Source organism: Talaromyces marneffei, chromosome 6 (genome assembly GCF_009556855.1).
Source record: "Talaromyces marneffei chromosome 6, complete sequence".
Classification (NCBI taxonomy): domain Eukaryota; kingdom Fungi; phylum Ascomycota; class Eurotiomycetes; order Eurotiales; family Trichocomaceae; genus Talaromyces; species Talaromyces marneffei.
This window is the reverse complement of record NC_072353.1, coordinates 591,969-615,396: the sequence shown is the minus strand read 5'-3', so window position 1 is coordinate 615,396 and position 23,428 is coordinate 591,969. Positions and strand designations below refer to the sequence as shown.

Here is a 23,428-nt window from a genome sequence, read left to right as displayed (position 1 = left end):
CATCATCTATTCAATACCCCAAAGTTTGACTGTACGATCATGACTCGAGCTCGCAATCCATTTCGCATCAGGACTGATATCCACACTCAGCACTTTATCCGAATGACCGCTCAACGACTTCACCAACGACCAGTCATCGGCGCTAAACACGTTGACATTTCGATCAAATCCAGAGCTGACAAAAAATGTGCCCCCCATTCGCGGCTGTGCCGCATCCGTTTCCATGGCATCCCCACCTCCGTTTTGCGCCGTCGTAGTTGGTAGATACGACTGCGCTGAATCGCCGCCTTTATACCACCGAACATCCGAGACGACACTCTTGTGTGCTCCGATGCTAGCGGTGCAGTCGACTTTGCGTAAGTCCCAGCATTTCACCCATCCGTCTCCTGAACCTGTGAGAACACGATAGCCATCAACACCCCAGTCTACGCCATAGATTTCTCGAATATGGCCTTGCAACACCATGACCGTTCGGCCAGTTCGCAAGTCCCATATTCTTCCGTAACTGTCCAAGCCTCCACTGGCCAGCAGTGACCCATCCGAATTGAAAGAAACAGCATAGACTTCCTTAGAATGACCCTCCTGCAACAATAGCTCCGTCGTCGTCTCAACATCCCATAACCTCCACGTCGTATCATACGACGCAGAAGCCAAATACTTCCCCGACGGATGAAACTCCACTCGACAAATACGTTCCGTATGTCCTGACAACGTCGCCAGTGGCTCCTTCTTATCCAACGACCACAAATTAATATTTCCCTCTCCTCCTCCGGACGCCAAATTCAGCGAAGACTCTGATACATTTGACGTCGATAATGTCGCACCCGGAAACCACGATAGTCCAGTGACTCGATCACTATGTCCCTTGACACTGAATTTCTCCTCCAAGTTGGGAACGCTGAGTAATTTAATTCCTCCCGCCCAATTCCCCGTCGCAATCGTCTCACCATCCGGCGCAAATCGCGTAATACTAACGGGTCTATCGGCCGCGATCTGAGACCCATATAGATCAAACCCTTGCAACTTCTCCTTCACAGATTTGCGAAACTTAACCTGCGTTCGAAGGGGTATCTTAGACTGCTCCAACTGCCACGCCACACGCGCCTTTGCCCTGGGCAAAGAATATAAAGCAATCTTCTTCCTTGCATCTAATAATTCTTGCGAACCCTCCGTATAAAATTCTTCCTGCTGTTCCCCTTCTTCTTCCTCCGCAACATCGGTCTCCGTAAGAGTCCCCTCGCGCATCTCAACATCTTCGCTGCCGGCCAGTTGTTGTTCTTGTAGCGTTGTGAGTATCTCTCGTAATCGGTCTCGACGATCAGCCGGCCCTTCGCCGAAGAGGGTGATTGGTTCTCCAAGTTCGCGTAGGCGTAGGCGTACTCGATTATCGTCTGTAGGCACTATGATGGCGGCTGCGCGGCGTTTGCGTTCGAATTGGGAGAGTAGAGCTGACGCTCGCTCGGGTGCGACGCCAGCGCCGGCGGCGGGGAGGTCATAATCGCGGTCGGTGGCTTAATATTGTTAGCATGTATATCTAACACCGGGAGAATTGACTCGAAGGAGAGCACAAGAAAACTTACGGAGATCCGCGAGACTGATGCCCATGTCAGTGTCCTCCGCTTCCTCCACGTACGCCTGCCTCGATGGGTGCATCATCTTGGCTATATTGATTGAAACTCTGGTATACGTGCAATAGCGAGGATATTAGAATATAGCAACTCTGAAAAGCGCTGCGGGAAAGAAAAAGACTGTATCGTTCCGAGCTCTTGAGGTTCTATTCAACTTTTTTGGAGCTTGAAATGCGGGCGGACCAAAGGCCGCCTTTAACTCACAATACGGTACTGGTATTACGGTATTTGAAACGAGGAGATCAGACCAATATTGCTTCTACCCAGTGTTTGAACCTTTAATGCGACTACAACATTAATAAATGAATAATCTTTATTTTGCCAGTCATTACTTCCCTCATTTGTTTCTGGCTAAATTCACAGGGTCAACTAAATAGGAAGAACAAAGACAATATCATCACCTCTAACGAGAAGAAGCAGAGCACGGCCATTCACGCTATTATTATCCGCTAGGAAGGCGATTCAAGTCGATATCTCACATGATCGTCAAACTTGATGTAGGCTCAACTGGAGGTATGAAATGAGCGATGAACCTCATCTCGAAAGATGAGGGTTGAAGGTGTTGAAACCACAGTAAAAGCACAACGTAGATTTTAATACACAAACCAACCTAAGAAAAAGGAGACTTGAAAGGCTTTTCTGGGTACCGACCCAGGAAATACTCGGGGAAACCAGAAATGGATTGAGCACAATTTGAGAATCTCACCCTCAGACAACACAGTGCAACAAGAAATCAAAGCGAACACCAAGTCGTAATTGCAAGAACCATTGACAATGAAATGATGAAAACGGGTACCACCAGGAAAGAAACCGACATTACAGAAAGATAAATCAGGCGGAAGTCTCTTCCGCGACCTTCGAGGCATCACCAGCTGCCTCCTCTGTTGCGGTCTCTTTTTTAGGTTCTTCAGGCGCAGCGTCAGCCATTGTTTGGTCACCAGCTTCTTCCCCACCCGCTTCGCTTGGTTCAGGCTCGTCAACTTTCGGCTCATTAGCTGCAGTAGCTTCTTCTTTCACGCCATTCGACTCAGGCTTGGCCTCCTTATCAGCAGGAGCAGCAGGGGTGGGGATATCCGAATCAAGAAGAGTTTTCCATCCTTGCAAGATATCGATGGACCGCGCTCTGAAGCGGTACTGCTCCTCCTTTGGAATCGAAGGCAACTTGATAATAGCTCGCAAAACTTTGTTGATCTTCGTTTCACGGATGATAGACACCTCGATCTCACCAAATGCCTCCAGCTCAGACAAGTGTTTTGTCATTTGCTCCATCTCTTCTTCTTTCGGCGCTTGGTCACGTTGCAAGAAACCCTTCTGCAACTTGTGACGAAGGAAGAGAACTATTTAGATTGCATGTTAACAAACCGAACGGTAGCTATGGGTTCAATATCGGCTGGCAAACATACCTCGCTTCTGTTTATTGGCTTTTGCTTCCTGGGGGTCAATTTGTGGGGTTTTCTCTTTGGGAGGAACTACAACCTCCTCGCTAGGCTTCTCTGCAGCTTTCTTGGCCTTGGTCGACTTTGGCTTCTGGGCGGCATTCGGGTCTTTAGGTGTGCTAAGTTTGAGCTTCGTTGTTGTCTTCGGAGTTTTGGTGGGCTGTAAATATCAAGTCTTAGTCACGGTCTAATAAATAACAATAGGAAGTGATGGATGCTATTTCTCACCTTTTCATCTTCAACATCGCTGGCAGCGTCCTTCTTGCGCTTCTTAGTCTTGGCCTTCTTATCTCCCTCGTCCGCATCAGCCATCTCCACATCCTCAGTCTCAGCTGCAACGCTCGTCCTCTTCTTCTTCTTTTCCTCCTTGGCGGCTTCCTTCTGAGCTTTCAAAGCTGCTTTCTCTGCTGCGGCAGCCTCGCGTTCTTCAGCTTCCTGTTGAATGGCCCGTTGATGATCGGCGAGCAGATTTTTAAAGTATTCAAGATCGTGGCCTTCCGCAGCAACCTTGTATGCAGCGATCAATTGTTTTTGTTTTCCCTTCTCGCTAACATCTTTGCATTGCTCTGGGTCTAATGGGGTGAGGTCGGTATTTGGGATCCACGCACTGTACAAATCGACATGTTAGCCATCACACCGCAAATAACAAGTTTTCGTTGATATTCACTTACAACTCGTTCGTCTCCAAAAACATGATGGGGAATGTTCGGTCGTATGCTCGTCTTCCTCCATCAGCATATGCTTCCTTGTATGTACCATCGGCTTGCTTGGTGGTTACTGGCCGAGTGTTGAGCAGGCTTAGCGGAAGCATCTCCTCGTCACAAATGATCGCAGGCCAAGGGGGGAAGCTCTTCAGCCGCGCAAGGTAGTATTCTCCAGGTGCAGCATCCAGATGTGTGATACGTTGCGACGACTTTTTCTTGTTGAGCTTCTTTGTTGAAGACGGTCCGCCTACAGACTTGCGCTTTGCACTCGACGGTTTCGGTGTGGCAACGCCGTTGGCTGCTGGAGCTTCTGTTAGAGCTGCCTCATTATCGCCCTTGCCGTTTACTTCCGTCGGCTCAGCGGTTTCTGTAAATGAAATCGGTTAGCTACACGGCAATTGCGTTGCCTCCATTAGTGCAATAATTACCTGTAGGCTTTTCCTTCTCCTCGGTCTCGGATGGTTTGCCATTGCCTTGCTTCTGGGCAGGTTCGGATTCAGCTGCCGCGGCGCGCGAATCTCCAGCATCGGCGGCGACAGCAGGAGGGGCTGGAGACTCTTCAGACATGATGCGCAGTTGTCGGGGGCACGCGTGGGAGTCAAATTCTATCGCAATTGAGTGGTAATAATATGGAGATGAAATGCGAGAGGTTCGGTGGATGAGGAAGTGCGTTGCTGGAAAGGTTAGGCAGGTGGAGGAAGGTCGCGCAAGATGGGCCTGTGGCGGGAATCGAGAAGCCGCAAGCGCAACGCGTAAGTGGAGAAAACCGAAAAAGTAAAGCAGCCCAAACGGTTTATCTGCACTACTTCCCACAAGTTCCTATTCAATCTAGTTATACGTATGGCATTTGCTTAGCACAAGTGCTCCAAGGAACAAATATTTGCTTCTTTTTACCCCAACCCAACAGCAATTCCTGATAGGATGAACAGAGGTCAAGTCTTCCTTAGGTCCGATATCTCGGCATTCAAAACAAGGTTGCTGATAATGCGAGTCGACTTGGTCGATTGAGCGAAGAGCTCGCGGTCAATCTTGTCGTACTCGCTCGTCTGTATGATCTACATAAAGCCGCGCAGGATTCAACGTAGCATTGACTTGTTCGTGCTACCGTTTGAGACAGAATCGGATGGCCGCCGGGGTTCTATAAGACACAATTGGCAGTAGACAAGACAATAGGAGACAAATGGCTTGGTCGATCAACAATCTTATTCAATTGATTAGATCCAAATGGAGTGACTGAATTCATTTTGGGTATTGATCACCTGATTGGCTTGACTTGGGGCTGAGGGAAGGAGCGACTGATTAGGAGTACAAACGGCAACCTCCCGCCATTTACGGTATTCATCTTCTACAACTCTTCACTTTTTACATTACACCCATTAGATTCATTATTCAAATATGGACGAAGCGAGATCGTTAATGCATTTATCCTTCTTGCTACGATAGAGATGCATTCGGATGACACGAAATTCATGAGTTAAATGGAAACACCAATTCCAGGCGACAGAAACAAGGGAGTAAAAACTGGAAGAAACGCGACAAGAACGGAAACAAGGCGAAGAGTTCAAGAGAAGTTGAAAACGACGCCCCGACAGATTCGTTCACGCAGTAGTAGCACTACGTGCTAGTTATCCGGAAGCCAGCGGAAGAGACCTTGCAACTCATCTCATTACCACCAGCAGGTTATAAGCAATGTCAGCAGGCTGTAACTAACACTAGTTAACTACGTACCAAGAAGCTTTTTTATGAGGTTATCTGATCAATATTGCTGAGGTTCCTTGACCTCATAACCTTATGTAGCTTTTCCCTATTTTTCTGGGTTCCCGTTCCGATCTCTGAATCCTTTAAACCCTTCGACTTTGGTTAGCTTTTAGGGCGTGCGTCACTATAATCTACCACGGTTCAAAGTCATTAACTAGAATCTTGAAACTAAGAGACCATGTAGTACATATGACTGCTTTGATGCGCGAAGATTCCATCGATTCTTGGCCCGATTTGATACAAATGCTGTCATAAATCCCGTTGATATGATAACACCGTCCGGCAGGCAGCGGAAACTACAAACTGTGAAGAACTTGTTTCATACTTGGGTGATTGCATTATTGGGAAGTTTTGTGAGCGATTAACTGATATTCTTTTATTATATGAATATATTTTATTCCCGAATCCTGAGCTATGAAGAAGATGACGAAGAGAAGCAGATTCATATACAACCTACCTAATTAGGAAAGTAGCTTTTCAGGATTCACGTGACCATGACGTCATTTATATCGTGCCCTAACAAGCATCCAAACATTAAGCACCGAAGAAGGCAAATGAGCTACAGGTCATCCACCGTCACTTATATAAGACCACCCTAGCGGATCTCAAATCTCTGGATATGATTGCATGGAAGCTGCCGGACTTTTGTCCTGGATATAGTAGACAACAGATAGTAAACATTCATCACATTGACGTCAATCCAGCATCAGATTGTATTTGTTGTGTAACTGATAAACACCCATCAATGTATCAATAACAATATATACTAGAAAATTTCATCTTCAATGTAAATTCCGGATCACATACTCGATACACTGTGTACTGATTGCTCAAGATTATCTGATACCGTACTACACTCAAGCAATATGCTCTCTTCAATCCGTCCTCGTTCATCAACGATACGCGGAAGAATCCCTTCTCTATCATCGACTGCCAGACCAGTATCCGTCTCAAAAACAGCACGACAGTTCTCAACAAGCCCTCTTAATCAAACCCCAGACACGAAACAGAATCCGACAATTCTCCTGCGAGACAAAGCGAATGGCTTCGGGTTTGCGCGCTCGAATCCTCGTCCCAAGAAGCCGCGGATGAAGGGAGTCACGGAGATTAGAGGGCCGTATTATAGCGTATTCCACCGTTTCCTCTGGTTGATATGAAGGGGAAATGCTAATGGGTGACGGTGATATTTGGGGATAGGTCATGGGTAAGCGGTATTTCGCTGATTTACTTGAGACGTGAGTCCCTGAACCCTTTGGGAGAGAGCTTGTGTTGAATAATTGAATAATGTGGAATTCTAGTATGGGTGCGCATGTAGATGGTCTCAAATTTGCTGGAGGTATGTCACCCCCCTACCTTTCAGATATTAGGTGAGAACTAACGATGTCCCCTCGCATGAAAAGGGTCGTTCTCTCTATTCCCCGAAAAACAACTTCGAGAATTGATTGACCTCGCACATGAGTATGGCGTATATGTCTCAACTGTATGCCTCCCCGTTCCCCTTTGTTAGCGGGTATACAGCAGTGAGCGTGCTAACGAGAACAGGGTGGATGGGCAGAACACCTCCTCACCCACGCCGACACCGAGACCGTTTTTGAAAAATATCTTCTCAAATGCAAAGATTTAGGGTCCGCCCCCTTCTCCCCACCTATGCCTATACCTAGCATTCTAACCATACTAACCTATAAATATAAAAAACAAAAAGCTTCGACGTAGTCGAACTCTCATCAGGCTTCCTCTCCTTCCCCGCGGACGACTGGCTGCGCCTAATCGACAAAGTCCACAGCCACAAATTGATCGCCAAACCCGAACTAGGAATCCAATTCGGTGCCGGTGGCGACACCTCCGCCGGCGAATTAGAAGCAATCGGCACCTCCGACCCAGGCAAACTCATCAACCTAGGCCAAAAGTTTTTGAGTGCAGGCGTCGAAAGACTTATGATTGAATCCGAGGGCATAACCGAAAATGTAAAATCCTGGCGCACCGATGTCGTGTCGAAGATAATGAAAGAGTTACCCATGGAACGGGTGATGTTCGAAGCTGCAGACCCGAAAGTGTATAATTGGTACATTAGAGAGTTTGGGGTGGATGTTAATGTCTTTGTGGATCATTCGCAGATTGTGCAGTTGGAGTGTTTGAGGAGGGGGATTTGGGGCATGGCGGATACGTTTGGGAAGGTTGTTTCGTATCGATCTGCGGCTACTGAGTAGGTGATGACGGGATTATGTAGGTAGATGTAATCATTCGAGAATGAGATTGTTATACAGTATGTAGAAGCGTATAGATTCACGCTGGTAAAAGTAAAGGATATCATTATAAACTCCTAATAAATCGATATATATACACACACATATTTGAAATAGAACTATCCTTGACTCGAAATTCACTTTCACTCATTAGCAAAACAAACCGACCTTCACCCCACGCGCATGATATGCAGTCAACGCAAGCTTCATGCAAGGACTCGGAACTTCCGGCTGCGCATTAGTGACATGGTCGAATCGCTGCAATAACCGGACAAGCACGTAGCTTGCTTCTGTCAATGCGTATTGTTCTAAACACCAAATTAGCCTATGATTCATATCGATCTAAGAGGAAGGGGGGACTCACGGCCTAGGCAAATTCTCGGCCCACCGTTAAATGGTAAGTATTCCCACCCATGTCGTCCATTTTCCTCCCATCGCTCTGGCCTAAACTCCTCCGCATCCGGGCCCCAGAGATCCTTTCGTCGATGCATAACAGTAACCTGATACTGGACCTTTAATCCCTTGGGGACAAACACGGGGGACTTGCCGTCTGGGCCACCGCCCACAGGTAACGTGGTATCAACTGTAGCGAATCGACCATTGACAGGGACCGGCGGAAGAAGACGAAGGACTTCATTTAGGAAATGCTTTAAGTATCGAACTTCGCGCAGACGAGCGATTGTGATTGAGTCTGCGGGTTCGCTGGGTGGGAATATCGACAGAATCTCTTCGCGGAGTCGTTGCCATACAGCAGGGTGCCGAGCGAGATAGTAAAACGAAGAACTCAGGAGACTTGCCGTTGTATCGCGGCCAGCAAGTAAAATATTAAGCATCTGGTCTCGAAGTGCTCGTCGGTCCCGGGTTTCCCTAATCATAGCGTCGAGAAAGACATATCTATCCGGGTTTGCGCTATCAATAAACTTCTCCTGATCGCCACCGGTATGATTGTATCGCGCCAAGGCTGCGTCGACATAGTAATCAACCACATCATGCACAAGTTTACAGTTTCGACGCGACTCGGCGGAAGTGACAAGCCAGTACAAATTCTGTGCTCGAGATCTCTCAACTACATAATCCTGCGATTTGTTGAACGCATTGGCAAATCCTTCCTCGCCACCAATGGTTGACAACGCCGAAGATTTCTTCTCGGACTTCTCAAGCAAACAGTTCGTCGATTCACCAAACAGAAATTCCGTTGCAGTATCTAGCGTCATCTTGAAAAAATACTCCTGAATATCGAATGGAGTCCCATCAGCGGGCAACTGGGAAATCAACTGATCGACATGAGAGCCCAACATGCCCACATCAGCAACCTGTTCCCTCGAAAACTGCGGCCGCAACATAGCCCTTGAATGCGACCACCCGGCCCCATCAAGCGTGAAGATACCATCGCCCAAAAACGGACCAAATATTTGGCGTCTCATACCAAGGCCGAAATCATTGAATTGCGTCGCCAACATGGCTTTAATATTTTCCGGCTCGGCGGTCACGAGGGCCTTGGTGCCGAGAACGACATCTTCGTATGTATTTCCGTTCTCTCGGATCAACTTGTTAATCAAGTCTAATGCTTTATGCTGACGCGAGTATTGCAGGATTGTTTTGAAGTTGCCGTATCCCAAACCCAAGAATCCAGCGGGATTCTTTTTGGGAGGTTGACATCCTCGTGTGGCTGCTTTGCGGCGGTTTTGGATGTTGTTGTAGATGGAGGAGAGGATTGAGTATGTGATGGAGGTCGCAATAAAGCCGAGGATGAGTTGCCAGGGTGGGATCGCCATGTTGTATTTCTCGATGTCGTTTGATTTTCTATATTTTTTGTACTACATAAGTTGTGTTATATCTCAGATGAACAAAGAGAATGAGATGGAAACGAGCAAAGGGGGGGGACTATAAATAAGAATGTGACTACGTAGTATGTAAACCCACCCACTTGCAACGGCTCTGGGAGGGCCCATTCTGTTGTGACACTCCGAATCCCGTTTATGTTACGTGCGTATTGATCGTTATGCATAAGTTATCTAACAGCCACAGTCAAAGTATAATAACTAGACATCAATGATAAACAGTTTTATGATCATTAATTATGCCAAATGGACACACCATCTCGAGCCGTTCAACTATTGATAGTTTAAATCGACATGCAAGCCACACTCTAATGACGACGACAGGGTTCAGTACTGCCGCAGTCGCGTTGATTATCAGCAGCATATATCCTGGTATCTGTTCATAATCCTAGCACAATGGCAGATCCTCTCATCGAGTTCAGGCATAAACCCCTCCACTGCACTATTTCACAACACAAAAAAAAAACAAACCAAAAAAAAATAAAAACAAGACAAAATAAAAACAAAAAATAAAACAACCAGCCGCGTAGTAATTACGTAGCATCCACAGTAAGTGGCCTGTGCATGCATAATTGCGGGGAACACGCCCGCCAACCCAGATCCAGTCAAGCATCGCGGTCCGTAAGTGGGCCATCCAAAAAACGACCACCCAAATCCGACACACGACACACGACTGCCGACTGCCGAGTCTTGATTACTCTCCTATATAGGTATGGTCTGTATTTTTAGGTTAAAAAAACAGGCCTCGGCTTTCCTCGACATTGACCGTGAAGACATCGTGCCGTTGTAGAATAGGGGAATCTAGATCGCTAGTACTCCGATTCTCCGATCATGGGTGGGTTTCATCGTTTTACATACCAGCCTACTCCGTACGTGCGTAAGCTCTATCTCCCTGACTGCCTGATCCATCTACGTACGGAGTACTCCGTAGGAGTTTGCGACAGAGTGGCTCTTCACAACCCGAATGGAGAGCCATGTCCCGAGAGTTCCGACGGGATTGAGATCGGGATGGTTGCCATCTATGTAATTATTATTCTCGAGTTATACAATTCATTGTGAGGCTTTTTAGGTAGTGCGGCAGTAGGTAGTGATGTCGATCTCGGGCTGTGGCATGATTCGCCGTTATGCCCCTTAAGACAATACCGTACATGCCGACTTGGCTGGCCTATTCGGGTTATATACTCCGTAAACAACTTGGGCGAAAGTCGTGCATATGAGAACCTAGAAATGAATCGATATCTACTACGTATATAGGTAGTGACGCATGGTTTTGGGAGAAAATTACTATATACCATTCAGTTCACGAATTTATATACATCAAAAAGAAAGATGATTTCGAAAGAGCAATGAGAAGGGGGAAGTGTGTTACGTATCCTTTTGCAGACTGAACAAGACAAGGTACTTCGAACATCAAAAGTGCTTTTTTTTTGTCTCTTGTCGAGCTAACATGCTGTATTCGAAAGGGAGAAAAAGATGACGAAAGAAGATGAATTAGGCTGTATCAACAAAACAAGGCGACCAATGACGAATCGATCAAGGTCAATGTAGGTGAAACATAATACAACGGGAGATATAACTAGGTAGATGCGAATGGGGGTAGGTAAGTCGTCAGTCAGGGCAGACGTCATTCTAGAATCGCTGAGCGAGCATACACAACACGAATGACAGAAGACGAGACCAGATGCTAGGCGCTAGACGCTAGAAGGAGAAAACCTCGTTCCATTGACTTCATAGCAAGTGAGAAAGTTGAAGAGAACAAAAAAGAATCGTGTCCAAGGGAGAAATCAAAGGCAGGACTGAATGGAGCAAAAACAAGAAAACGGACGATCCTTAACACCATCTAACATACTTTCAATATAAGCAGATAGGCACAAAAAATTACAGGGCAAAAAGCGATATATGTATATACTGTCCAGACAGAACAAAAGAACTTAGAAACCAAATGGATTTGACGGGGCTGGAATACGAGTTAGCTGCTGTTAGATCCACAAAGCACGGTGGGAGTACATACTGGCTTGTGCAAGGTTGGCACGCATCCCCGTGGGCTGAGGTGTGAGTTTCTTTGCGTCGTGCTTGACTCCAAATCGGACAGGCGGTGCTGGGCCTGTCTTCTGTGGCTGCAATGGTGCCACTGTCGGCATTTGAGGAATAGGTGGAATAAGTGGAGGGGGAGGACTGATGCTCGTGCCGAATCCATTCACCGCTGTTTGTTGAGGTTGTAGTGCAGGCGGGAGCATACCGTTGATTCCAGTTGCCATGGGTTGTTGGGGTGGTGGTGAGAATCCACCGAAGCCGGTTGGCTGCGGCGCCATACCCGCGAATTGTTGTTGTTGTTGTTGTTGCTGCTGCTGGAAGCCAAACTGCGATTGTGGCTGGAAACCCGTCGGCTGCGGCATGAGACCATTCTGGAACTGTGGCTGTTGCTGTTGTGGGAATGCAGTTAACTGAGGCTGCAGTTGACCGTATTGTTGCGGCTGGAATCGTTGCTGGTTGAGCTCCGCTAGACTCTGGCCGGTAGGCGCTAATTGTGGCGCATTGCGAGAAATGCCGGTCAGCTGAGGCTGCAAAGGAGGAGCGGCAAAAGGACTTTGCTGGAAATCTTGAGGAGCCGATAGGGGTCGCTGAGGCGGTGGTGGCAGCAAAGAGTTCTGGTTCATAGTCTGTGGAGGCACAGGGCGCTGGCGGGGCTGCAAAGAAAAGCCCATTCCTTGGGGTTGATTCGGAACAGCCGTCTGTTGTGGTTGTAGAGGTCCCAACTGCTGAAAGAAGCCCGGATTGGCCCCTGTAGCTTGAGGTTGTTGAGGCGCGGCAGGTTGAGGGTATGATAGAGTTGCAGTTTGTTGAGGGAGCATAGGAGCAAGAACAGGCACAGTTGGAGGTGGAACAGCGGCGGCAGGAACTGCTGCGGGTGGAGTCGGCTGGCTGGGTGCTGGCGTTGGTTTCAAAGGTGCTTGAAGCAGCGACAGATCAGCCATTGCACCAGTCGGTGGAGCTGGCTTCGGTGGCTCTACAGGTGCGGCAGCAGCAGCAGCAGCAGCAGTAGCAGCGGGCGCCGAGGATTCCTTTGGTCGTTTAACGTCCCAAGCATCATCATCGAAACCACGCTGAACCGGCTTTTCAGCTGGAGGCGTGGTTTGACGTACAGGAGCTGGCTCTGCCTTTTCGGCACTTTCTTTGCCATCTCTGACTTCGAACGCCTTAGGATCCACGACATCGCCGGTCTGCACAGCAGGAGCTGGACGGCCTTTACGAGATGTATTATTCTTGAGAGCACCGCCAGCTCCAGAAAACAAACCAGTCTCGCCGTTTCCAATGACTTCCTCGCCACCAAAACTGACATTTCGTAGGCGAGACTTAGACCCAGTTCGGTTGAACATTGTGTCCAAATATCGCATCACACGAAGAATATCGCCCTCCTTCAGGCCCAACGTACGAAGAGTTTCAGGCGTAATATCCGGCAGGATGGCTTCGTCCATAGAGTCCTTTGAGAAGTTCTGTGCGTAGCGTTCACACTGATGTGGTCCGACACCAGCTTTGAGGAAAAAGTCGAACCAATCATATTCTTGAACATGAACGCCATTCTTTTCCTTTGCTTTCTCGGCTTTCTCCTTTTCTTCCTTCTTTGCCTGCATACTACGACGTCGAATATCGGACAATGGCTTATCTTCATCCAAGGATTCTCCGGTAACTTTTTCGACATATTCCAAATCTTCAACGGACATCTTGGCCGTTGGAACCGCAATCTTGATTCCATTCATCTTGTGGAGATGGATCTTGCCATCGTGGAGACCGAGAAATTGGGCTTCAACACTAAACGTTCCCGTTCTATCGGTCCAGTTTCTGATCTTCGTAGTGTCTGGTTCTACAATCGAGTTAGCATCTGCCACATCAGTCAAATGGTTAAGCCTTACTTTGTTTCGATGTCTTATCAGACTTTTCCCGTTTATGACGCTGCATCCCATTGTTACCAACGTCCAATGCGAAAAGACTGCTATGCCTTTTAGGAAGGGTCATCCCTGGACCTACCTCAGATCGTGGGCCGTCCGTGAATTCAACCCGTGATCTTCTCGAAGCTTCTTTTGCCAGACGTTCTTCCTCATGCCGATTCTGATCAACCGCTGTAGATTTGCTAGCAGATGTAGCCGGGGTTGATGCTTCAACCAAACCAGTAATCTCCACATAGCTGCTAGGAACCACACCCTCACGGCCATTCTTGATGCGCCTGACCATCCACCATTCATCAGATTTGCTGTCATCCAAAACCACCACCTCATCTCCAGTAGCGACAGTCACCTCGTCCTCACCCTGAGCCATAAAGTCATAAAGCATCTGTCCCTTCTTCTGAATTCCGCTACCGCCTTGTCCTGCCTCAAGTACTTCTCGCAGACCCTCGGCCCTATAAGCACCAGAAATTTCGCCCAATGCTGCGACTATTTCATGGGCAGTATCTTTGGAACCGGCGTGGAAGTCAACACTTTTACTCGGCTTGACAAGTTCGATAAAGACGTGTTTTCCTTCGATTGAATAGTGTGTAAGCTTATCTGCGGTCCATTCCTGCTGGGTATCGTTCTCGGATGAATCAGCTGATATGAAGATTGTACCTTTCGGCACATTAAGACCCAACGTAGTCGGCATTTTCTTTCGCTTGCCTAATACTGAGATCATTTCGTTGATATTATAGAGTCGATATCCGGAAGGTGAACGGGGCGATGGTGCCGAATATCCAACACGACTATATGGCGGCGATTCCTGGACACGCCCATTGTCGTCCCGAGCCGAAGTGACTTGCAAATGTTGTGGGCGAGGAGGCTGAGGTGGTGATGCCGGTTCCTCTTCATATCGATGCACTTCTCGGGGAGGAGTTGGCTGTGATATTGGTCGTGTGGGAAGGCTAGGCGCAGGTCCTTCCTCCTCCTCCTCTTCAGGAGACACAAACGCTTGTGGTGCTGGAGGAATGGCGCGCGAAGTATCATGAGAAGACATGGAGCCATGCTGTCTATGAAGCATACCCGCGATCGCTGCAGCAGGGCTAGAGTCCGGTATGGCCGGGCTGGACGCGGCTGATGCATACTCCTCCGGTTCGGTATGTACAGGTCGTTGGGGAAGCGATGGCGGCGGAGATGGCTCGGGCTCGGGACTCGTATATGAAGATACAGGCTCCGGTTCAGGCTCTTCTTGAGCTACGGCCGGTGTTTGCGATGGCGCGATTTCGGAAAGTAGCTGAATATAATTTGCTGGGGCAAATCCAAAATCTGTTCCAGAACCAACCAACGTCCAGTCTGGGTCGGTAGTATCATATACGGATAATTCGGCATCTTCGGAAAAGGAAATTTCTTCGTCTGTTTGCCGTGTATAATCGTAGAGCGCTTTGGCTTTATAGGTAGGTTGTGCCTAATTCAAGGTAATAGTCAGTACTGGCAGCCTAGAGCATCATACATATACAGCGACAATTGTAGAGCAGGTCGGAATCCTGCACTTCCCTAATTCTCTTTTCCACATTTCACATGTGAAATCAATACCAGACGATTGGAGATATCATCGAATGGCGATCATTCGTGATAGTGCTGTGTGAACGGACGGATAAGCAACCCCTTACCTCTTGAACGTAGTTATTCGGCACCAGTCCCACTGGTTCATCGTCTTCCGGATCAGCCTTCTTTTTGGCCTTCCACCAGTCATCGTCGTCCTTGTCGAGAATATAGAGGAGGTCATTTTCGTGGATTTCCAGTTCGCCCTCAGCTTGCGGCTGGTAGTCATAGACCGCAGTGTACACGCCGACGAAGCCCATGGTGACGGCAATCCCCTCGGATTAACGCGCTGTCTCCCCGATTGATTGTGTCCGATGTGATAGGAGACGTTCTTAGCGAGTTCTTCGATTCCGAAAGAGATATGTACTCGCCGCTTCGAGTCGGATGACGGCTGCAGGTGGTGGTCGATGACTGACTGCCAGGTCGCCAACTGTTGTGATGATGTCGTCGTTGTCTGTCTGTGCTGAGGGGAGAGTTGGACGGATGGAGTTACTAAGCGGATGGGTCCGCCGTTGGTCTTGGCGTCCGCTTGACTCCCGACAGGTTGTCACCACTCAATACTTCATCTTTGATAGTACATGTATTATTCATTTTGTTTTCGGGGAAAACACACACATGATCTTTTTCATATAACTTACTCAGCTGCCAGCTGAATTCTATAACCTTGGAATTCTTGCCAGGTGGTCATGTGAAGCGCATGAACCCCTCGCCTTATGGAGGCCACGCATACGTGCTCGTGGCCCCAAGCCAAACAGATTGCTAATTGGGACGAAGCTCCAACAACAGTCTCTCATGTAACTAATTGTAAGATGTATTAGTCAATAATGCATTATCACCGGGTCTGAGTCTTGGGCAAAGTATAAAGAACTTGGCCAGATACCCAATCAGCCTGATTCACGGGTTAGTCTGAGTCAATCGGTGAGAGGATGTTCGAGGATGCTTCCACGATGTTGGCCAAGTTCAGAGGTGACTTATACAGGGTATCTTACCCAGAATATTCTCGACTCGGACCAGCCTTTGCTTCCTACTCACCTCTCTAATAACCGACTTCAAGCCGGATAATTTGCGACGTTACGCACCGTGTACCTAAGGGTTTATCCTTGTCGCAAGGCTGCCCGGCAGGCCGTCTTTTCTACTCGCCGATAAGATCAACATCGAGCGACCAATGGCAAAGAAAATCTATACTTAGTTATGCTGTCACGTGTCGATAATCTCATTTGGAGAACGACTTGAGCCTCGCGGCTACATTGACCGTCCCTTCTTTCTTCATTTCGTGCGACTATTCTTACTTCCTCGACCCTTGGAAAAGTGCGAGAAATCAAGAACTCGTTATTGGGTATACTCTAGCGGTGCGGATAGCCGTGAAAGGATATGGAGACCGCAAAGGAAACCATAAAGGAGGGACATGACATGGTATATTCGCGCAACTCTCAACTGCCCTTCCCGCTTCCAGAAGAAAGAACATGGATAGGAAGAGGGTCGACAAGCGAGGTTTATGTGGCTTATGTTGAGCCTGGCTACTTTGAATATAAGGAGAGTGATAATCGCAATTATTATGTAAGCTCATACTTCTACCTGTCGCTTAAAAGAAGTCGACTGCCTTTCTGTTATCTCGTTGTCTGTCTTGATTCTATAACTGATGATTGTACGTCGCATTCGAACCGTAGCCGCAAGTGATGGCCGTGAAAATATTCAACTCGGATAGTACCAACGATTTTGAAAATGAGAGGGACGTTTTGTCGCGGATACGAAACAGCCGCAGCGGACATGTAAACGTTCTCGTCAACTATGGAAGTTTGGTTTACGGTGAACACCACATGCTTTTCTTACCATGGACGAATCTTGGGACGCTCGATGACTTTATAAGCTTCGAAGAGCATCGAGATACTACCGCAAAGAAACGAAACATCATATATTGCATAATCGATGTAGCTGATGCCTTGGCTTGGCTTACCAAATTGAAGATCTCTCTACCTCACAAATTTAGGGAAGTGCAGGTGATGCATTGTGACATCAAGCCGCAAAATATATTAATATTTCCAGATTCTACTCGCGAAAATGGGTTCATCTTCAAGGTGTCTGACTTTGGCCATGCCTTTATGAGCTCGTCAATCGAGACGCAAAGCCGTCGATATGAGTCGACCTATTGCGCACCTGAGACGAGAGAAAGGGGCAGTGTCGAGAAAACCAGTGATGTGTGGCCGTACGGCTGTATTTTACTACTAGTCCTTATTTTCACGACTCGCGGTCCTCAAGAAATCATTGATCTACGGGCAGATTTATCAAGAAGAAGCACCGTTGATACCTTTTACCAATCAACAAATTATCAGTTGAAAGAATCTGTATCCGATTGGATTGACATTTTGAGAGATGGGAAGATTTCGAATGCTGATATAAATGAGACGGAAATGACTAAAGCGATGGGAAAGATATTGCATGATGACATTCTTGTATCAGACCATAAAAGTCGTAAAACGATGGATGTTATTTGTGGAAACTTGAAGGAGGCATATAACAAATTATATACGGCTGTTCAAACAAGCTCGTTGACTGACCACAAGGGAATTCTTCGGAGATGTGAATCGTGCGCCATTCCGGCAAAGGCTGAGTATGTTTGTTTGCACGACGAGGACATGAACAGTTACGGTATATTCTTCACAGACACTCTACACTTCAGGGGACGACTGGAACTCGTGATGCCAATGAGCCCACGAGGAAGAAATTGGGAAAAGCAGTTCACTTTAAATGTGTCAACTTGCGCTTCTTCGCATATCTGCCTCGTTAAGAAGGCACCACCAAGAATGGAGCAAGCGAATCTTGAGGTAAGACAGAATCAAAACCAGCGGCTTGCAAACGAGACTTGGCAAATCACTAAAAACATTCAGATCGTTCTCTATGAAGTTCAGAGAAACCCGAACGCAGCCACCCGTTACGAAGGATTTATGATCCCCTGGGCACAGCATAATAATACGGTTATATTGGCAATTTCCCCTAACGGAAACTGGATCGCCACTTGTACGCGAACCGGTACGGGCAAAGAAGTTAGATACAAAATTCATGTCGTTTCAATAGAAGGTTTGAGACAATCACTAAGATGGTAAGGAATCCTGTGTAAGTCGTTTGCCAGGATGTTAAAAGGTTTAACCTGTATTTCTTCAGGCTTTCCACAGACCAGTCGAGTACGTCCAGTCAGTCAAGAGCATCAAGAGAATCAAGAGCCTCAAGAGAATCAAGAGGATCAGCAGGATCATGGGCAGAGAATGTGTTTGAGAAACAGCTGGACGACGTTACCAGGGTACGGGCAATCTTTTTCTCGAGGAATAGCAACAATTTCATTGTCGCATCAGAGATGAATGATGGACCATCATCAAAGTGCAGCGTATGGTACTTTCAATATCTCAATTCATCATGGGCTGCTCTAGGACACGGGACTGACGATGATAATGTATGACTACTGAACCCCCCGCCAAGTCTAACTGCATCGTTTCAAACTGACTTCTTGGCACGACAGGACACATCTCATGATGGATTTTGGACCTCAATGGTTTCGTTCAATCACAACCCCGGGCTTCTCGCCATTTCTCATAAAAAGACAATCGTTAGGTCCGGGGCTGGCTTACCGTTCGTGTTTAGAGAATGGGATGATCATCGGTTCGACCTTGAAAAAGTTCTTCTCACCGAGGACGATAAAGTTGGTGTAATCCTGGGGTTCAAAGATAAAGAATTGAGAGTTTATTTGATATCGACGGAAAACATCTACAGAAAAACAGAGTTGAAATACCCGGCAAATAACGCACCCAAATACAAGTACCGAGGCTTTAGTGCCGGTCTTTACAACGGAGTTGATGACAAGGGGAAAAGGAAACTGATTCTTACAGTTGGTTTCCCGGCTGCTCTATCAATAATTCGGCTTGATATTACGGTGGCTGTACAGAGCTTTCTTGCGAACAGGTTTGATCTGGACTAGTATTAGATGAAGATAGTTATTATTCCTAAATAAGAAAAGCCAAGGGCAAGTTGAAACACCTTCCACAAACGTAACGGTGAAATTAGAACGCGAACTATGTAACACAATGCCCTGGAGCTTTTGAAAATGACAGCTAGACCAACGAGTTAACATCTCACTTTGACACCCTCCCCGTTATAACACTCAGCTCGGTTCTCGAAGGTCACGAGTTAAATCCTGGATCAGCGCTGCTTGGGTGAGTCAAAACCCCCGCGTGGGCTCGAGCTCTATTCAAACTGTCCAGTCTGGACTGAAAGTCCGAGGACTTGTCTAGAGGGTTCAATCTCCACACATGGAGGATACCATCCTTTCTATAGCCCCTGTTTATCTTAAGAACCAACACTAGGATTATAAAAAATCCTAACTGCGTTATGGTCAGAAATGTCTTGTCTCTAAAATTTGGCACCATGGCAAGGACTTACCACACCAAACGAAGCTACGCCTTGAAGAGCAGTTGTAGTCTCCAGGACATACATACTCCCAGCGAGAACAACGATCAGGAGGCAGAAAACACCAGCAAACCCCGATATAAGCATATTGCGGATATACCAGCCATTGTCTTCTACAAGAAGATGTCTCTGCATTGGCTCACTATCAGTGGAATCTCCGACAAGCTCGACTTTGCTTTTGTGATGTTTGTAACTAGACGGGCATGTAACAGGTTCTGTTAGCAACCTCGTCTCGTAGAATTCTTACTAGGCGTAGGTATCATGTGTCTCTCACCTAGAATATAGTCTCATAGCTGCGAAACATTCACACGCCCACACCAGAATGCAGCAAACGGAGCCCATGTCTGTAAGTACAGTGGCTGCCTAAGGTTTTCGAATATGCCAAGTATCAATGAAAATTCAACACCGAGTGCAAGATCAGAGCCAAACACGGGTTCACTGCTTTTCACAGCCCGAAGAATAGTGGTAACTCACCTGGGAGAATGATTCGGCGTTTGTGAATTTGAGGAAAGGCACCCAAAACAGCCAGGCAGAGACAAGTACCGCATTTTGCGGCACGCCATGTTTGTTCTTGCTAGCGCAAAAGCCAAATATAGTACCGAGGAATGATGTTGGCTGAACCTGTCTACTCTGTATCATGTCGCTAGCAAAACCATATAGAGTTCTCGAGGAAGCATAGAATGCAGCAGTTGCCGTAAAAGTTAAACTGATCATGAGTAAGACGGTCAATGCTTTGGCCAGCGCATTTCCCTGGCCATTTTGACAAGCTGCATCAATAAATATTGAAGCTTGACATGGACCGACTGTAAATCCGGTCAGATTATTGCTGGGATAGAACTGCGGTAGGTCGGTAGATGGAATATTCGCTGTGACTGCCCAGGCACCCCATATGTATAGCCCAGTAACAACGCCTGGAACCCATCTTGCAGGCCACGAGAATTGATCTGTCACCGTCCAATGTGTCCGAGATGTCAATTCGGAGTTTCGCTGTTCATAAACCACGGTTTCCTGGGCAGTAACTGCAATAACTTCAATGCCCACGAGTGAAAACGATCCTAGAAAAATCGAAGACCTTGTCACTGTTGGTCAGCTTGAAAACAGGCTTCTGAAGCAAATACGTACATGAAGCCACCGAACCAGCCAGCAGTTTGATGAGGACGACCGCCGAGAAACAGATTTTCTCGTGCTTGAAGATGATTAGCTGTCAGATTAAATCCGCCGGGTAGTGAATCTGTAGATTCTAAGTTAACAATTTAGACAAGAAGATATTCCAGTATCACTCACTTTCGTTGTCATTTAAGCTTTGCTCTGCAAAGTACAATATGCGATTGATTAGAATATATCCATAACAGGGACGGTGACGTGTTAGGGCATACCTGAATTGGTAACATTCATAGCTATGATGATAACAAGTGCAACAACAAGCTTAAACGCACCCAAGCCAATCTCGATATCTCGAAATCTCTTTCGCACATGTATTAGCAAGGCCAGACAGCAATTCAAAACGATGATTATGGGTGCCTCTCACATTCAAACTCAAAGAATTCAGCGCGATTGGAATCGCAGTGACAAATATCATGATCGCAACTGTTGCTCCGTTCGACAGATAGAAAATAGCCAACAGATCAGCCACAGTTGCTGCCAATGCTGAGGCGGAGAAGCAGTAAGTCAACCTAGAGTATACCGAAGTATAAGTGACCTTCTATCCATTATCATCATCATCATCACACCCTGGAAGCTTACCAATAGACGATAGTAATGACAATGCCAATCTCTTCATCCAGAAAATGTTTAACATAAAGCAGAAGTGCCCCCGCAACCGGCCATACACGTAACATCGTAGCTATATTGTGCAGGACCATTGATGACAATATTCCAAGGAGGGCGTAGGCATAGATTGCGGCGCCAGGCCCCCCGAAACCGTCCATGTTTCCGGTTCGTACGTAGAAGCCCAAGCCAATGCAGGTGCTTACCGAAAGAAACTGTTTAGTGTCAACTTATTAGTCGCTTTATTGACTGAGAGTAGCATCGGGTAACGAACGAAGATGTGTATACTTCTCAATTTACGACTATTGAGGCATTTGTCAGACAGCCACAAGGCAGAACGGAGTTAGAAGCACGCATTTAGCCCTATAAATAAGACTTACTCGAGTCCAGACGCTTGCGACTTCCCAGGCGCATGTCCATGACTGGGGACTCTCTCATGCCTCACTATGGGCACTGGTTGATCTGATATATTTCCTGGCGGCCGTTGGTTCTCTACAGCCTCCAAGTTCGAAACAGGAAATGATTCATCAGAATATCTTCCTGCCTGGAGATGCATAATATCGAGCTCAGTTGCCGACGGTTCGTCTGGTAGTGGCATTTTGTTTGTTTGTTTTTTTTTTTTTTAATTGATTGTTTGAAACACGTAGATGCTGTTTGTCATACAACAAGGCTACCTAGGTAGCTAGATAGGACTCGGAGGGGAGAATTGGACAAGGAGACTTTGAACGAAGGAAAGGTGTGATATGTCTATATGGAGGGATGAAGAGTTGAAGAAAACAGGAGCTGGAGAATTTCCTGGAAAGAAAAAAAGATCAACCCTCCATCAGCTTCAAAATAACGATGTCCCTGACTAGGTACCGTAAGACATTAGGTTCGGCTACAAAGTCATCATCATCTTGTAAACAAGCCATGACTCTGATCACCATATGCAGCCTCGTCTTCTTGAAATGCCTGCAGTGATTCGCTCGGGTGAGCTGTAGGTTTCGGGCTTCTTACTTAGCCGCTCTGGAACGTACATTCTTTACCTACCCTTATCACTGCACAGACCCAAAAGTACTCCGTACAAACGCATGAAAACACGAAAAAAGCAAATCATCCCGGTTCTAAAGGCTCCTCGGACTCTCTCTCCATCATTTCTCATACAAGTGACGACTATTGGTGGTCACGAGGCATGACCGAACGCCTTTCGGTTGCATGGTCGATATTTTCAGGAGAGTAGCGCAAGGCTGAAGAACGAACCGGTTCATAATTACCAGCGCACCATTTGTTCGTACTGCACATTCCCAATATACGGTGTGTTCAGAATCAGTTTCTTGTGTGAGAGAATCACAAGTAGTTCCTGTTACTTAGTTTGTTTCAATTGTTTCTAGCAGACAGAGAGATATGAGGCTTAAGCGACATACTATTCTTGTGTGATTGGGCATCTATCTACCTCACCCAGGCACAAGGCTGGGACTTCGATATGTGCCTATGTAGCTAGGAACTCGTTTCTGCCTATGAAGGCTATGTCCTTTTAAGCACGCCTTCTCGCCACATATTTCCTGCTGCAACGATGAGACTTTATACAAGTCCAAAACCAAAGAAAGCCACAACTTTTGTCATTGCATCGCCTGGTATTAACGGGGCCCCAACTGTGTCAGATAGCGATTACCGGCACTTCAGTCAAAATGAAGCGTTACCAAGTTTCCGGCAGATATATAAAGGAAGCTCTTCTCAAACAAATTCTAAAAAATGCCTTTCCGCATATGACGGAGGAGTCTTTCGATGTCAAGGTACCCATCTCGTTCCTACTTATTTATGACTCGACCATGCCGTATAACGTCCTATTGACCAAACTCGATAGATGAACAACGATATTTGGAGGTATAAGGCTGAACGCGAACTCACTCAAACTGAGTTGGGGTATATAACCCTTTAGTCTTCTTTGAACCTCATAGATGAGAGAGAAGAGTACTAACTTATCATTTGAAATGCTCAGAGCTGCACAAACAAAATGAACCGCACTCCATACCTAAGTACTACGTAGAGAGAGATTGGCTACATTGGTGGTAAGGCTTTGGGGAGGGCG

The 23,428-nt window shown here is 46.9% G+C and overlaps 7 protein-coding genes across 7 annotated transcripts; 2 read left to right on the top strand and 5 right to left on the bottom strand.

The window, feature by feature from the left end:
- Positions 1–6: 6 nt before the first annotated feature.
- EYB26_007727 (uncharacterized protein) lies at positions 7–1,656 on the bottom strand (the record flags this gene model as incomplete). Its single annotated transcript, XM_054266988.1, has 2 exons — positions 7–1,511; positions 1,581–1,656. 2 exons carry the CDS (start codon positions 1,654–1,656, stop codon positions 7–9), a joined length of 1,581 nt encoding a protein of 526 aa, XP_054122963.1.
- An 803-nt stretch (positions 1,657–2,459) lies between these two features.
- Positions 2,460–4,335, bottom strand: EYB26_007726 (uncharacterized protein; the record flags this gene model as incomplete). The annotated part of the gene is made up of 5 exons (XM_054266987.1): positions 2,460–2,965; positions 3,032–3,224; positions 3,293–3,671; positions 3,736–4,135; positions 4,197–4,335. 5 exons carry the CDS (start codon positions 4,333–4,335, stop codon positions 2,460–2,462), a joined length of 1,617 nt encoding a protein of 538 aa, XP_054122962.1.
- Positions 4,336–6,392: 2,057 nt separating this feature from the next.
- Positions 6,393–7,733, top strand: EYB26_007725 (uncharacterized protein; the record flags this gene model as incomplete). The annotated part of the gene is made up of 6 exons (XM_054266986.1): positions 6,393–6,653; positions 6,724–6,761; positions 6,825–6,862; positions 6,927–7,006; positions 7,069–7,151; positions 7,229–7,733. 6 exons carry the CDS (start codon positions 6,393–6,395, stop codon positions 7,731–7,733), a joined length of 1,005 nt encoding a protein of 334 aa, XP_054122961.1.
- A 186-nt stretch (positions 7,734–7,919) lies between these two features.
- Positions 7,920–9,544, bottom strand: EYB26_007724 (uncharacterized protein; the record flags this gene model as incomplete). Its single annotated transcript, XM_054266985.1, has 2 exons — positions 7,920–8,077; positions 8,134–9,544. 2 exons carry the CDS (start codon positions 9,542–9,544, stop codon positions 7,920–7,922), a joined length of 1,569 nt encoding a protein of 522 aa, XP_054122960.1.
- Positions 9,545–11,541: 1,997 nt separating this feature from the next.
- Positions 11,542–15,398, bottom strand: EYB26_007723 (uncharacterized protein; the record flags this gene model as incomplete). Its single annotated transcript, XM_054266984.1, has 5 exons — positions 11,542–11,567; positions 11,622–13,472; positions 13,522–13,561; positions 13,637–15,001; positions 15,207–15,398. The coding sequence occupies 5 exons, from the start codon at positions 15,396–15,398 to the stop codon at positions 11,542–11,544; spliced, it is 3,474 nt and encodes a 1,157-aa protein (XP_054122959.1).
- Positions 15,399–16,814: 1,416 nt separating this feature from the next.
- Positions 16,815–19,105, top strand: EYB26_007722 (uncharacterized protein; the record flags this gene model as incomplete). The annotated part of the gene is made up of 4 exons (XM_054266983.1): positions 16,815–17,960; positions 18,024–18,235; positions 18,298–18,583; positions 18,650–19,105. 4 exons carry the CDS (start codon positions 16,815–16,817, stop codon positions 19,103–19,105), a joined length of 2,100 nt encoding a protein of 699 aa, XP_054122958.1.
- Positions 19,106–19,307: 202 nt separating this feature from the next.
- EYB26_007721 (uncharacterized protein) lies at positions 19,308–21,958 on the bottom strand (the record flags this gene model as incomplete). The annotated part of the gene is made up of 11 exons (XM_054266982.1): positions 19,308–19,508; positions 19,567–19,786; positions 19,868–19,956; positions 20,068–20,665; positions 20,716–20,824; positions 20,878–20,901; positions 20,970–21,057; positions 21,122–21,266; positions 21,337–21,575; positions 21,635–21,662; positions 21,741–21,958. 11 exons carry the CDS (start codon positions 21,956–21,958, stop codon positions 19,308–19,310), a joined length of 1,959 nt encoding a protein of 652 aa, XP_054122957.1.
- Positions 21,959–23,428: the final 1,470 nt, after the last annotated feature.